We start from the raw sequence: 17,083 nt of genomic DNA on the forward strand, positions 1-17,083 counted from the left end.
TAAGTTGAATTAACCAAAACCAGAGAACCGGGAATCGCAACACGACAAGAATTGAGAATCGCAAACGGCTTCGCTCACCTTGTTGCTGCCAAAGATGCTGTTCAAGATGCCGCCGCGTGGTTTCTTGAACTTGGGACCGCTGATCGTGCCCTTAATGGTCAAGTGATTGTAGGTGACACTGCTGTAGTTCGATTGCGTCGCTATCGAGGAGTCCATCTTCGATAGATCCTCAAATGGTATGTCCGCTGGTGGTTGGAAGCCCGATTGATATCTGCAAGAAAGCAGACTTTAGTTATGGAGTATGTAAGTTACTTGATTAACTCACCTTTCGATTACTTTGAGGGAGTCTTCCTGCTCGTTGATGGATTCACCGGCCTTCACAATGCCCTCCATGCAACGTGCTATGATGGGCGCCACCGAGGACTCAACGTCCGCGGCGCCAATGATGAACTCACGTATGCCACGCGTGCGTTTCTCGTCCAGCTCCTGCAGCCGATTGAAGACGGCGGGCAGTAGTGTACCATAGTGCTGTTGCTGTAGATTATTGGTCTTCTGCAGCTGGTTGGCGTACTCGTTCTTCGCATCATCGGACTGTTGTATCTTCGATGTCATAATGTTCTTGTAACGCTCAACTTCGGCACGACTCAGATTGAAATCCATGTCGGCCTTCTTGTGATTCTCGACAGCCTTCTCCGAGTCCCGATAGGCCTTGTCATAGTTGCGTTTGGCGCGCTCCAGCGACGACAATTGTGCGCTCAGTGTCTGTTGCAGCACGGTGCCATCGTTTAGGCATTTCTATGAGTGTGTAAAAAGTGTGTATCATTAGTATGTTCAATAGTTTGGATGATGATTTATTATACCTTGCGATCTTCACGCAGTGTTTTCGATAGCAACGTCACACCCTGTATGATCTGTAGTTGCAGGGTCTCGGACACAACTTCGCGCTGTCCCGCCAAATCGCCCACCTCCTTGAGCAGATTGCGGAACGCTTGCCTCGATGTAAATCTGTGGTAAAAAGTGGCGAACCAAAGTCAGTGTTAAGTTAATGCCAAGTCAAAGCCAAAGCCAATCAGTTTAGCCCTCTTACAAATAACCCACGCCATTTCGCGCCTGCCCAGGTCTTGACTTGGACACGCGCCCACGCCTCCAAATGCCGCACACACTGTCGTCGGTTTGTCAGTCAGTCCGTGTCTGTCATTTGTCGTCCCGACCGAACGGCAATCATGAATAAATTTATTGTCTTTTACAACTGTATAAGGCAGCGGCATATTGAACTGAAATGTTTCTTGCTGTCTCGCTGTCTCGGTGTCTCTCTGTCATATTTCATGACCAACTCTTCAAGCGTTTCGCGAGGCCAATCGAAGCTCAATGGCTTCATTGCCATTTTTACGACTATACATTACAAATTTTGCGCCTTCCTTTCTGCTATTTGTGTAGTCATGATGTCAGGCCTCTGCCGCCGCCACTCAAGAATGGGAATAGAGCGTTCCCAGTTCTCGCATGTAATTAAAACTGAGTGCTGCCTGGCCGCAAACATTTCCACAGACCACACATCTAAATAGCAACAATTATGCGTTGTTTTCACATCTCACGCATATGCATAAGAGTCGAGAGTACTCTATAAACTCCAAAGTTTCTTTTGGTCATATGAACAGATTTGTCGAAAATCCATTTAACACTTTGCTAACCAGCTTGCCAAACACAAATCGCGCAAATTATGGTTAATTTTCCGAAAGATTTAACAAAATTTGTGCAATCGTGTTAAGGCAAAACCACTTGAAAGCTTTAATAATACCCTGTTTAAAAGAGGGGTAGAAGGTATGCTGCTTTAAAGTAGCAACTTTATACATTATTACAAATTGCGAGTCAGGTTTAAGTTTAGACTTTAAGCTATAGAAACCTTATAAAGACCTGCTCAATATTTATACTAATAGTTGATTTCTCAGCTTCTTTGCTTTCGTTCGTGCCGCAATTTCACACGCACTTAACTACAGGGTAGCTCACAGTTGAGCAGCTGCAATTAACAGCTCTCTCGCTGCTCTTATTATATGATTGTTATTACGCTTATAACTATGTGTTTCGTTTTATAGTATAGTAGTAGTTATTGTTATTTTGTGTTTTGTGTTTTTTGTGCTTACTCATTGTCTTCCTCCTCCTTCTTTTTGGGCTGATAATTTTTCACTAAGCGCCTGCAAAAAGAAAATCAACAAAAAAAACATAACATGGCATTAGTGAAATTTGGTTTATGCATACAAAGAAATAGCAATAACAATACGAGCATAGTAATAGTATGTAGTAGTAACAATAACAACAAACAAGCTAAAGTATTTGCATTAACACGAGAGACTTTTCATTTTGCCACTGCGAGACACGCAAAGCGGTCTTCAGTAGTCTACAGTCTATAGATTTCACTGGGTTGTATTTAATAACAGCGACTTGAAGTTGAGAGTTTTCCATTTCATGTGGCCGCTGCCGCTGCTGTTGCTGCTGCTGTTTGTGGTCTAGTTGAGCGCCTGCGACAAGCTGAAGCTCTGCTTCTGCCAGTCGAGCAATAATAATGTCATTACGGGTGCTCTCAACCCTACCAGTAGCTGCAGGCTGGCAGCGGCAGAGGCCACAGTTCAACCCAGTTCAGTTCAGCTGAGTTGAGTTGAGTTGAGTCAGTCAGTCATCAAGCCAGCCAGCTCTCGACTCATTTTGCGCCATTCAAATTGTGGGAACAGACGCCGCCACCGCATTAAGAAATAAAAATTTAAATGGAAATAAAAAAGAAGAGTAAACAAGTAGTACTTGTTTGGTAGAAAGTTTTGAACTTGAAGATACCTCTTCTTTTGGTAAAGCGATTCTCACTAGTATTTATGTCATTTATAGCATAACAATCTGATGTTCTAATCACAAATTGCAGGAAACAATTCAATAAATCACAATAACCTTTCCATTAGATATATATTTCTCAAGTTTTACAATTATTATCTTCTTTTTAAACATGTTCAATATAAATACAAATTATATAAATATTCATAATCATACTTTAATAGTCTTCCTTATTATATTGTTTTAAATACAAAGGATATAAAAAATTCATTTTAATATTCTAATGTATTCCTTATTTTATTTTTTATCGATAAGTTAATTCTTTTTATATTTCTATATTTAATCATGCACACTTAATAACCCCTTCTTATACTCCAATCAAGTTTTCATTAAATATCTTTCTCTTGCAACTTCCCTCGTCATCAACCCTCCTCAATTATCTCCCACTTACAGGGTATTGACAAAATAGCTGCCTAACGATGAGCAGCGTTTCCCAAGTGCTTTGCCAAGAACACCTTGGGCAGCGCATCATCAACAGCAAGCAGCATAATCATGAAGCAAATTAAACAATTATGACGCCTGGTTGCAAGTTGAGCCATGGATGGGTTCGGCTTTTGTCTGTCTGAGTGTGTGTGTAACTCAAGCTCAATCAAACACTCGTATAAATATACTTATGTATATATTTATATGTAGTGGGTAAAATTACGCTGGGTATTCAGCGCCTCCAATTCTCCGGCTTTTACCCTCTTGCCCCAGGCTTTGCCTCATGTTATTTTCCGCGCAGTGTCGCGTGTCAGTTGCGTGGGGCAGGTCGCGGCTCTTGTTTATTCAGTTGTCATTCCATTGCGCAATTTAGCCAGCGCGAGTGGACGCAGACATGAGCATGTACATATTAATGGGGTGGGCCACAGCTTCTCTCCCTCTCAGTCTCGCTCTCTCTCTCTCTCTCTAAGCTGAGGTGCGGATCCACATTCTCAGTGGCAAAGAGTGACCCCAACAGCCGCGTCTAAAGGGCAACAAATTGAAGTGCGCCACAGTACAATATAAGCATAAATTTTATTAGATATGCTTACCCTCGCTATTTGCCCCACGTTCTCTTGCTCTCGATTCTCTAGTCTATACATAAATTGATTTTACTACCCAGGAATGGCCAATGGAGCACAATCTCTACAACTTGCTGACCTTGTGCTGTTTTTACTACAATAAATACATACATATGTACATATATAAAACAGATTTAACATTAATGAGAACTGCACTTGCGTTCAGTTTTAATGTGTCTTGTTTCTTGTAAGGAATTGTTTATTTCTTTATTTTTTTTGTGTCTATTAATTTCGTGTTGTTGCTGTGACAGGCCACCGAATTGGGCGCGGCCTGTGGCACCAATGAGAGATGCCGATGCAATCGCGCATAAGTAATAAAAATGTATAAGCTAAAAATCATTTAATTGGCTTACAAATATGGGCATTAAGTGGCGCCAAATGATTTACACATATCTCGGACGCTTTAAAAGCTTTTATAATTATTCCAGTAAATATTTTTTATACAAAAAACAAACCAAAGCGACAAATTAAGTGCCGAGTTCAACGTGAAACCGAAAGTGTATAAATTATTCTGGCTTAAGTTTTATAAGTTAAATGATCCCTCAGTGCCCTTGTCTTTTAAAACGCTCTCAATTTATTTTTAAATTGCTATATAAAATATCTATATTTAAAAATCATAAATGTAAATTGTTTTGGGCATCTCTTCATTAAGCATTTTCGTATTCAAAATGGCCACAAAATATATATATTTTGCAATAATATTTTAAATTGCTTGGAGATCTCTTCATTGAGTATTTTTGCAATTTCAAATTACCTCAAAACATACATATATACACTACAATAATACATTAAATTGTTTTGGGATGTCTTCATTCAGCATTTTCGCATACATAAATTGTGGTTGAATTTTATTTCTTTTTATTGTAGAGAGGTTAACAATTCGGGAGTCAACTGTATAGCACATTGAGGTAGGCTAAGCGAAAGCCATAAATTTACTCTCCAAGTGTGAATTTCAAAAGTGAAGCTAAAACGGAATCCGAGACTGAATCTAAAGTGAGAAGCTTGTTGATATGCAAAAGTGTGAATCACCAGTTAAATTTAATTCTAAATTCAAGTCGAAATGTCAAACTGTATCAAGCAATTTAATATGTTTCTTCAAATTTACGCTGAGTCACAGTAGTAATAAAATAAAATTTGAATATTTCTTTTACACTCACCTTAATTTGCCGGCATATTCGGTTTCTATGGCCACTCGATCGCGTAAGAAATTGGCATATTTATCGAGCACATCAATGCCTCTGTTTGTGTGTAAAGACAGATTATCAAACTGATCCTGCAAACATAGAAGAAATAAAATGTATAATTAATAGTGTGAATAAGTCGACACATGAAACGGATTACGAATATATACATACGTCTATAACATTTTGTGTGAGACGCAAAAACAAGTAAAAGAAATTGTTAAACTTGACATTGAAGCGCGAGCACAAAGAGAAACTGAATTGCGTGCTTCAACTATCTGTATTTGTATCTGTGTATCTATAAATGTATATGTATCTGTGTCTGTATCTTAGTGGCAAATCTCTTGGAATTAATCGAATTTTGTATTTAATTAGAGCAAAAGGCAACAGCTGCGTCACAGCATGCGCATGAGCAGCCAACGTGGCGTATACGCAACCAAATGAAACTCAATTGAATTTGATATATATATTGAAAATGTGCGATATAAATGTATCATGCGAATATACTACACACATATATATGTATGTCTGATGTATCTCTTTATTTGCTATCGCACTCATTTATAAGGAGAGGCAGACTATAAGCGATTAATGCGCCATAAAGAGCAACTGGAAACTGAACCCAAAGTGGAGGCCTCTCATTAGCAGCTACTGCAAACGATTTACATTCGATTTGATGCTAAACATTTGTCATTAAGCGTTGCCACAAATATGGTAGGCATTCATCCACTCTGTGCAACTTCCTCGACAGAAATTGCCGTGTGACATAATGTCTCGAGTTATGCTTTTGCCAATTTGCCATGCGGCATTCAATACAATTTGTCAATAGACAAAACAAATAAACAAACGACAAGACGAACAGAAACTGTGCTTCGCTCCACTTTTTATACACACATTTAAAATTTCGCACGCAACAGAAATAAAAGTAAAAAACTGAAAAATACATAATATGCTTTAAACTCTAAAGAAACAAAATACAAAATACGTAACATCAAAAGACGTTTTGCCGTTGTGCCAATCACACGCCCACAAAAGACACCAACAACAAGAGCGACAACAACGCGTCAACAGGCCACAAAACAAGCTGAATTCAAAGCAGTTAACAACAAAACGGCCAAAAAATACTTGTAGACAAAATCTGTGGAGTGGCCCCAAACATGCGAATTTGCATAAGCCTCACAAAAATTAACAACAATTACATAATAAACTTAACTAAAATAACAGTTAATGCCCCCGTCGCTATCACGATCGAGAGTCTATCAGCTTTATCGAGTCTGTGTCTCTGTCTCTGTGTCTGTGTCGAGTCTCACTCCCCCGATTTGAAGCTATTTGGGCCACTAATTTACGTTATTTGGGTCTCTCTCTGCTTTTGCTCGTCCTCCCTTTTGGCTGTTGCTTTGGTTTAATGCTTAATGTGTAGCGAATTTAAATGTTTTCAATCAGTGAAATTTAGCAATGTCGCCGCCGCTGGCTTCGATTTTCACTCGATATTTTGAAGACAACGTGCGCGCAATTAATTAAAACTAAAATACTATAAACAAGCTATAAAAGTAAACCTTGAAAAGTCGAATACGTAATACCCTTAATGTTTGTGAGAAAAAGATGAAAGACTATTAGAGATAGAGCTATAATTTTGTTTGACAAACCTTGGTATATCAATATACCAAGTAAACATTTGAGAATATTGATATACCAAATATACATCTTGGTATGTTAATATGCCAAGCATACATTACATCTTGTTAATAATCAAAATATAAATTTTAGAATTGAAGCATTTAACACATATCAATTACCATTTCAAAGAATTTAATTCGCCAGTTTCGTTCCAATACTAAAAGCGCAATTAACAAGAACCAATTGAAGCAAAATAAAATAATCAACAAAACGATTGATTCTTGGCTTCATCTTTCTTAAAAACCCCTCTCTTATATTAAATAAAGTTTAACAAGAGATGTAAGCTTTACTATTGTTAAAGCAGAATAATATGTCTGCTAAAGCAAAGAAGTTTTTATAAAATTGTTTTTTTTTTCAAATAGAAGCATGGGACTAAAGGCAGATGAAGTTTCTTTTTCGTGCAACTGAAAATCCCACTTATACTCAATAGACTAATAAAAATAAATACATTTTTAATGTATACAAATATGAATATCAATTTTTTCCCTAGTATAATGCATTTTTTACAAAATTGAGTGATTATTTTTCACTAATCCAACCAACAATCAAATGAGTAGACAGATAATAAGAACTATAATTTAATATACAAAAACAACAAAAAGTGCCATTGAATGAGCCAATCCAATCAACACTATATATTATAGTTATATAGTTCAAGGCGTTGCACATTTTGCAATCAATTTAAAAGACCCTATTGCAAGGGTATAATAAACAATTTTAAGTGGCATTTGTAGAATTCTTTGTCACACAACTTTCACCCATTTGGGCAGAGAGTGTGTGCGAGTATTTAGGTGTGTGTCTGTGTGTGTGGGTGTGGGTGTGTGGTTTGTTTGTGGGTGAAGCAGCATTTTTGTGGCCAAACAAAAACTAATCAGGCAAATGCGTTTGTGAAATGTTGACGACACAGAGACACGTGAGAGATAATTGAGTTGCGAATGCGGTTGCCACTGTGCCGCTGCTTGTGGCATGTATTCAAACTGTGGGCGGCATGTGGATGCCACGGTGTGTGGGTGGCCTGCCTGCTTGCCACAGCTGTCACTGAGCACTGAGCGAGTTTTGCATAATGCCCGAGGGACTCGACTCGACTCTGGGAGATCTGGTTAAAGAGTGTAATCAAATTGGTTTCACGAGCTTTTCATTATTTGTCTTCGACGTGTTCGACGCTTGCGCAACATCCTTTGGCCAGCGGGAAATTGCATTTCCAATTGATCGACTGTGTGCCAGTTTTTTTTTCTTTATTGATTTAAAAACGAGTGAGCGGTAAAATGAGTCTGAGCAGGAAAGTTGCGATTAACGCCATTGATTTATGTAAAGAGCAAATAACACAGGTGAGTGGCAAATCAATAATATGATGATTGCATTCAGAGAACAGCGATAATCGCAAATTGAGGAAAACCAACTGCTAATATTATTCATAATTGATGTAGCATTAAAACGCACGCTCTCAAGGTAGCAAATGAAATGAATTACAAACTGATCGTGGAAAGAATTAAAACTAATTTTTAATTTTATAGCAATCAATGATATTGTTTGATTAATGGCAGCACAAATCTAAAACAAAATTACAGTGTTAACCCCTTTTTCGGATTGCATAAGACTCGACTCTTTTGTTCAGCTGGCAAGCGATCGACGAGAGATTAAAATGCTGCTCAGTTATGCTCGAGTGGCAATCAAGAGTTCGTTTTTATGCGCACTGCGAGCCGAGTCCATTGGTTGACATTGACAGACGACTCTGGAGGTTATTTGCCAGTCTCATCGCGCATCGCATAGCTTCAGATTGCGTTGCGCTGTTTCTCGCATCTTGAATCTCGCATCGATTCGCATTGGATCGCATTGTTAACCTTGACCAGGCTGACTCGACTCGCGTCGACTATAAAAGGCGGACAAGCGCGCTAAACATATAAGGAGCAAACAGCATTGGGGCAAGGGTTTGCAAAATGGCATGCCAAGACTCAAAGACTCCCCTGTGTGGCATGTGGCAAGCAGCAGGCAATGTACGCGATGCCAAATGAGGAGAAGCTGGCAAACAAAGTTGCAAAGTTGTCGCTGCGATGTGGCGACAAGTTTTATGAGTGGGTTAATAACCTGCGCTGATATTGAAGATAACCACGAGATAAACATTTAAATAATATTTATTTACTTAAGCGAGTCCGACGCAAGATTAATGTCGCAATCGCCAAAGCTTTGACGCTGGCTAACAAGCTGGCCAATAAATCATGGCGAAAGTTGGCCACAAGACAAGGGGGCAACAGATGTCATCAGGCATATGCCTCAAATCCATCCACAGAGCTCTTCGCATAGTATTAGTCGCAGTCGCAGTCAAAGCCAATCCCAAAACAAGCTTTCACTGATACACACACACACACACTCACCTCACATATCTCCACACTTAACACCAAAGACAATCAAGTAAATGTAACAATAAGAATCTAATGACAAGCACAATAACTAAACACTTTCCACACACAGGCAGACAAACACAAACACAAATACAAATAGAAATAGAAACAATGACAATAAAAAGCAATAAAGAAATTAACAAACCAAGAGCAATAACAATAACAAACAGCAAAGGAAACTCATCGACAACACAAATAAAACGAAAAGTGTTAAATTCGATTGAAGATTGTCATCGATTGTGTGTGAGCAATCAAAGTGCAAATGGTATCGGAACAACGCCATCGAAGACCATCGACCACATTCCAACGCCATCGACATCGACATCCACATCGAACCCCAAGCCCACAGCACATAAGGGCGTTTCCATTACAGACCTTAATGATCTGAGGTTTGTGCAGCAGGCAGCAAGAGGCAGCTACAAAACATCGCCTCGCCACTGGGTCAAGATTGTAATTTGAGCGATTGATTAAAGCACTCGCACAGCAATCGCTTGAAGTTCATTAAATTAATCGTGTGTCTCTGCTTCGATTCGTCTCGATTCGTTTTGTTATTTTGTTTCGTTTTGTTTCAATACGTTTTCGATTCGTGACAGTTGATCAATGCCCAAGAAACCAGATAAAATGCAATGGACATGCTGAGGAAATGCCGCATCGAATTACAAATACTTAAACTGAACAAATTGCAATTAAAATTGAATGTACTCTTTATGGTAAAAGTTAAATATCAAATCAATTTGCTTATATACAAAATTTCAATAAAAATTGAAGACCTTTTTATATTAAATTGAAATTGGAGTGGCGAATCTTCTATTATTACTAAAGGAACTGCAATACGCATTATATGACTGGTGAATTTTTGATTCGATTTTATTATGATTACTTTTGCGTAGTTGCCAATGAATTGCTCACTTAATAAATGAAAGGCCTTGAAGGCTTCTCTACATATTAATTATTTATTGAGCTGCTGAATCAAATGTGTAGGAAAGCACAGTTGCGCTCTCAGAAAGGAATGTAATTAAACGTATTTCGCTAACAACTATGATAGCTTAAAACTGACAAATAATCAGAAATCTATAAAGTGCCTTTTTTGTTACTAATGAAAATATAATTTTTCTCACTTCAAAACTTTAGCAGAAATCAATGCATATTTAACATTTAAAATTTTTTAAATAATAAAACTAAAAAGTGAATTTTTCTCAGTATAATTTTAATGAAAATGCAATTTATCCGACTTTAAAGTTTTATTATAAGTTTAATCATTTTTAACTCTTTCTTTAACAACTCTGTCAGCTTAAAAAAGTGTCAAATAATAAGAAAACTGTAAAGTGCATTATTGTCAGTATAACTTTTATTTGAAATTGAATTAAACTAACTAATGCAATCTCTATCTTTAAGAATTCGCAAATAATAAGGAAAACTATAAAGTGCATTGTTGTTAGTATAACTTTGATCTAAATGCAATTGTTTTACCAAATAGATCATAAATTTCTGAGCTTTGAATAATGCCAAATGTCACCTGTTTGATAGGTCTAATAAGTATTGCAGCTGCAGTACGATTTCTAGTCGCAGTTGTTGCTCTGGGGCCTGTCATAAATTCAATTCTAATGGCAGCTGGCGTGGCGAGCATGGGAAGGTGAAGAAGGAGGGCCATTGGCTTATCTAATCGAATGCTAAACCACAGAAGGTGCATGAGAGACCACAGCGAGTAGCACAAACACCACACAAGCAGCCAGCAGCAAGCGCATTTAAAGCCAAATCAAATATTGTGCAAGAGGTGAAGGGGAAACCCGCAAGGCAAGAGAACAACAACTAATACAACAACAGCAGCAACACCAACACTAACAGCAACAACAACACTAACAGTAACAACAACAACAGCAACAACAACAACAGTAACAACAACTACAACATGATGGCCGCCAAATGAGCTGCGCGTTGCTCTGTCAATGTTTGTCTTTATGTAATGACTGCAACTGCAACACAACTGTAGTTGCAACTGCCACTGCAACTGCAACTGAAGGGTGTCAATTGAAGCAGAAAGCGACAGCAACTAAGTACACTATGCGTGTCTCACTCGTACTCGCAATTATAATACCATATTCATCGTGGTAGGCGTACAATATTGTTCCTGTTTTACATTACAATTGTCGAAGCGCTGCGCATTCGACCAGAAACATTGGCTTCCTTTTTGGCTCTGCAATTGCTTTTGTTTTCAGTTTTCAGCTTTCAGTTCAGTTCAGTTTGAGTTTAGTTTCGTTTGTTTTTCTCTCATTTTTAGACCCAGTTCGAGCGACCGACTAACCAAGCTTTGGCCAAGCGCTAACCCGGCCAGGCTAAGAAAAAAGTGGGTAACAGGTGCAGCGGCGACAACGACGATTTGGTTACCAATTCCATTGCGGTTTGGAAGCCATAGGCGGCTTGTTTAATGAGGGGGTGGAGTCCGCTTGCTGAGCTTACCGAGAGCTGTCAAGAGCTTGAGGCATGCCACACACACACACACACACACACACAATAATTGCACTCGACAACAGGATTAGTGCACCGCACACAAAACCAACTACTTGAAAGCAAACACTTTAAGTGAGAGAAAACGCAGGCAGATATTATCTTTTAATGCCTAGTCTAGTTAACAAAATGCAGATGAGGACTACAGAAAACAAAGTGATATTTTGTTTTAATTACACATTTCTTAAGTTTGAAACTTAAATTATATAACGTTTGTGTTTTTCCTTTTATATGTCTTTATATTGACTAAGATTTTTATCTGAATTAAAACATTAACCTTGCTTTATTTTAAATGCACATTCTTCATCTTTCGGATTTATATTAAAATTTCAATTTATGTCTTTTCTTCTTTATGTATTTCCATTTTCTTTATTATATATCTGAATTAAATTTAAAATTGGTCATATTTTTACTGTGTCTTTTTTCGATATGCTTTATCTGAATAAACATTATATCAAGAGTTAACAATATACAGATTAAGATTTACTACAGAAAACATTAAAATTGCTTTTAATCTTTGGAATTTCAATTAGTTTTGAGATTTACGTGTTTTCTTCTCGATGTTTTTTATTTTATATTTATTTATCTGCATGTGCCTTATATCTTATCACTCTTCTAAAATGTTGTATAAAGTATAGTTAACAATCTATAGAAATACACTAAAATCGCTCTATTTTAATTGCATATTTGTGAATAGTATTAAATTTAAAATTTATGTCTCTTCTTTCCGATGTTTCTATATCATTTATCTGAATGTACACTATATCTTATCGGTCTTATTTTATATACACTTTCTCTTTCTCTCAATATCTTATCTCTAATTTGTACTTATTTGCTTCTTTTCTCCTTCTACATATTTTTATCTCTCTCAGGCTTAACCTTACTCAATCTCTTTGCGTTGAACTCTCCTCTCTCTATAAAGTCGAAACTGATATGACAAACCTTGTGTGCTCTTTTGCAAAATGCAGTCGATTTTGATTCTGGCACATTGCATGTGTATCATGTGTTAAAGAGCATAAGAAATGATTACAATAAAATAAGAAAAATGCAACTGTCGACTGTCGGATGACTTGGCATGACAGTTCCGCAGCACGCGTTTTATCTGCAACGGACGTGGAATGCAGCAGCAGCAACCAGAACAGCAACAACTGTTGCAGCTGATAAGCAACGCAACTAGCGACAACAAAGTTAAGCAACGCGCGGCGGCATGCAGCTTGTTTGTCCCCTCCTCATTGAGGCAGCAGCACGAGTTATTGTTGTTGTTGCTGGTTGTGTTGTTGTTGCTGTTGGTGCTGCACCCAGTTGACATTTGGATGACGCTGCTCGTCGGGGCCTTGGACCGCGTAAATTGACATTGGCTGCGTGTATTCATAAAGCCGACACGCCCCTCTTGCCCCCTGTTATGCACACACACATGTATGTATGAGTGTGCAACGTACTTTTTGTACAATTTATTTAACAAACGGCGGCGCCTTTGTTTTGACCATAAACTGTCAAACTCATCATGAAGTGCATTATTTTTTTACTTTCGTTGCCCGACGTTGTGTCGGGTAAAAGCATTCGTTGCAGGGCAAGTTCAATGAACCAGCGCACATGCAGCACACATTTGCAACAAACAACAAACAACAACAGCAACAACTGCAAAGGAAAAAAAGTTAAACCAACAATTTGGCCAGCTGTCTCATACGATTTTCCACAATTTTCCACTAATTTGCTTTGATTTGAGGCAAAACCTCAAGAGAGAAAACAAAAGCAACTCCTGACCCGTTTCTTTTTGCTATTTATAAGTCGCTTTTCTCGTCGTTGTTGCTGTTGTTGTTGTTGTTGCGCATTTTCAGTTAATTTGCTGTAACGATTTTCCGCATCAACAGCAACGGCAACAACAATGCAAATGACACCAGAGAGCCGAAGCCCTTGTGGGCAAAACATTGTGTGAATATCGGCTTGCCACTTGTTAAGCCCCTCTCAACCCCCCTTAAATTTCCCACTCTTTCCTCTCTCTCTTCGAGTGTGTCAAATGCTATTTATGTGTTTTGTGCTCTCTTATTTTCCACCTAATTTTGCCAGGCAACTCTCGTTGTTGTTGTTGCTGTTGAGTAGCGTACCAAAAATTAGCACATTAACCCGTTGTTGGCTGCCGTTCGCTGTCAGCGCCAGTTTTAGTTGTTACTCTTTTACTTTTGTTGTTGTTGCTGCCACTTTTGTGTGTCACGTTTGCAGTTGTTGTTGTTACTCTTGTTGTTGCTATTGATTAAATAAGTTTGCAATGTGCGCACATAAATCGATACCAATATCGATATTATGTTGAGCCACCACAGAAATAACAACAACCGTCGACTCGAAGCAAAAGCAAAAACAACAGCAACACATCAAAAGCAATGCGCTCTTATCCAATTATAAACCATAGACAAGATACAAAATACAGATACCTAATGAAAAAGATTGAATAAAAACAAGCAAAAGTAATGAGATAGCGAATGCTAGACACGCAGATATGCTATAATATGCTTGGGACAATCTACATAATAGAAAATGAAACCTATTTTTATGTATTCTTCAATGAATTAATGACTCTAGTATTAAATATTCCTATATAAAATGTAGTTAATACTTAAAGTAATAAAAGTCAAATTGTCATATTTTGTCTTAAAAAGTTACAAAAATATATAAAGATATTCTCATGCGATAATTGTGAAATGTTTCTTATATTGCCATAACATTTATTGCAGCTCAATTTCTTTCTAGTCTTTCTATTGGCATCTTAACATTTGTCTATCTTCTCCATCTCTGCATTATATATTATTATACTATTTTATATATTCTTTCTAAAAACCTTCACAATCTATTAGTACATAAAAAAAGATATTTTCATAATTTTTTATATTTTCAAAACATTTAATATATTTTATATATTTAATCTTAATTATAACTATAACAAATACACAACTAAGTATTTCTTTCTGAATTTAAAAACTTCTTCAGAACATCGAATTAAGTTCCATATAATCACTACAACTTGTGAATTTAGTATAATTAAAAGCATTAACAACTATGTGTTATGCATTTCATTACTGAATACTTTTCAATCTCTACACTTCCTTAAACTAAGCTACTCTCTTGCTACAATTTGACTACCTCTAGGGTATCTCAAATATGTAGGTACAGTTGCTCTGTTCACAGTCTCACAGCGAACCAAGAAACATGTGTACAATACTTGCAAGCAACAAATTGCTGTCTTACAAGCTTTATTAATTACATATACAAGTATGTATGTACTTTATGAACGTATACATAATATATACGGTGCATATATAGATAATATACAGCAGTAGCAATAGCAACAGCAGCAGCAGCTGGATGAATAAATGAATAAATCAAGCGACGCCTTTTCACAGTTAACTCTGGAGGCAAAAAGCCACTGGCAAACAGCACAAATCTGAAGAATCAACTTAAACCCCAAAGCGATAGAGAACAGCAGCAACAACATTAACAACAAATACAACTACATGATCTTGGCCAGCAGAAGCTAACGCTCGTAATGATGACTTTGCTTGGCTGTGGCTGCTGCTGAGCAGCTGATAAAGTCAAAGCAAAGCGAAGCGAAGCCAAACAGGAAGCACAAAAAAGTAGCAGCCGAAAAAAATCTACAAAGTATATAATAAGTATACATATATCATTCCGAGTGTGTAATTGTCGGTGTGTGTGTTTCGGTGTGTGTGTGAAACCGTTAGTGACCACTGGCTAGCGTTAAGACAAGTAATAATCATAAAAATAGTTGAACAACGCCGTTTATTTGAACTTTAACTTTAAGCGCTGCTGGCCAAGCGAGTTGCTCAACTTGGTAGCAAATGGTGGCAACTGCATGTGGCATGCGGCATGTGGCATATGCTTCAGCAATAAACGAAACTTCAATGCAGCTTGTCACGCTCTATAAATTGAAATTGCAATGATTGCACTTGTAATTGCTTTTTTTTTAAGAATATAATTTCATTCAAAAAAATATTGCAATAATTCTCACACAGAATTTGCATTTTCACTCGAGGCTTTTCACTTTGTATTCGGTCACTTTTCTTGGACTTGGACTGTACTTTCTCAGCTAGTATTTTGTACAATTTAAAGCTTGTTGGTTGGTTGCTTGCTTGCTTGCATTTGGTTATGCAAAAATCAAAGCAGCGACATTTAATTGCAAACTGGTTGTTGGCCACTTTTAATGTAAAACGCTTGGCAGCCAGTTAACCACCTGTGGTGCAGTTCTAGTTACAGTTGTTGTTGTTGTTGTTGTCGTTGCTGTCGCTGGTTTTGCTGTTGTGGCACTCACCAAAAATTCCACATGCCAATCCTTGTGACTGTGCTGCTGCTTGTGGCTGAAATGTGTAACAGCCAGAGTCAAATGGCCAAGCAGGCAGCTCATGTTGAAAGCCAACAGCAAACTAATTGGCCAAGTGGCAGCATCTCAAAGCTTAAGTGGCCCCAAACTCGACATTTGGCTGTGCTGTGTTGTCGATAAGCCAAGAATTTCAATAAACACAAGTATATCACAGGCACAGAACCTGAAGCATAAGAAGATGCCAAAGTGTGTTCGCTGCTTAACAATTTTATTGTAATTCTTTCAAGATTTTTATTTGACTCTTTTCATTTTTTTTGCGCTGCGCTGCGCTGATTGCGTGCTGGCCAAGTGACCTCGAAACGTGACCATAAAACGCAGAAGAACTGTCAGTTCACCACTTGTTGTTGACAATTGCGTCTCATTAGCCAGCAAAAGCTTTGTAAGCCAAGTGACTAAACAACAATTTTAAGAGATAAAATACGCGCGAGTGATTCAATTGTTAAATGCTGCGCGTAAGTTGCTCCCCAACAAGTTGGTCAAGAAAACACAGCAAGCAGTTGGCCAACAGATACTTCCGGAACTACGTTATTTAAGTACTTCGCTTGCTGATCCACATACATATATATGTATATATACATTTTGTTGTTTGTGGTTCGGCTCAAAATCTACTGAAGCGCCATCAAGTTAATTTGCTCCAATTATGAAAATGCCCATGTGCTCATTAAACTTAATTGAGAAACCCCAGAGAGAGAGAGGCAGCCAGAGATAAAAAAGAGAGAAACAGCAGAAGATGCTGCAAAAGAAGCGCGAAACGAAACTTAAGACAAAAGCTGAACTGAACTGAAATGAATGAGTGAGTGAAGGAATGATTGCTTGAATGAATGACAACGGATCTCAACGTGGAACGTAGTTAAGTTCACTTCATATGCAAAATAAAAGATCTATTTCGAGACGAAGCTCAATTATGTTGAAGGAAGTAATTACGAGAAATATTGTTATTAATGTTTTATGCTATCAAGAATATTTTTGAATAATAAGTTTAATTTGCAATTAGTAAAATTGTTTTTTCAGTTACTT

At 37.6% G+C, this 17,083-nt stretch overlaps 1 protein-coding gene across 10 annotated transcripts in view; it reads right to left on the minus strand.

The window, feature by feature from the left end:
- The window catches only part of LOC133839809 (formin-binding protein 1-like), a 39,699-nt gene that overhangs the window by 4,043 nt on the left and 18,573 nt on the right, over positions 1-17,083 (minus strand). For all 10 annotated transcript variants that reach the window (XM_062271394.1, XM_062271397.1, XM_062271393.1 and 7 more), the window contains exons 2-6: positions 5,075-5,190; positions 2,139-2,189; positions 861-1,005; positions 326-795; positions 79-271 (exon numbers count right to left, since the gene is read on the minus strand). In XM_062271394.1, coding sequence (XP_062127378.1) covers positions 79-271; positions 326-795; positions 861-1,005; positions 2,139-2,189; positions 5,075-5,190 — 975 coding nt within the window. The remainder of the gene's footprint in view (positions 1-78; positions 272-325; positions 796-860; positions 1,006-2,138; positions 2,190-5,074; positions 5,191-17,083) is intronic.

This window comes from Drosophila sulfurigaster, chromosome 3 (assembly GCF_023558435.1).
Source record: "Drosophila sulfurigaster albostrigata strain 15112-1811.04 chromosome 3, ASM2355843v2, whole genome shotgun sequence".
Taxonomy (NCBI): Eukaryota; Metazoa; Arthropoda; class Insecta; order Diptera; family Drosophilidae; genus Drosophila; species Drosophila sulfurigaster.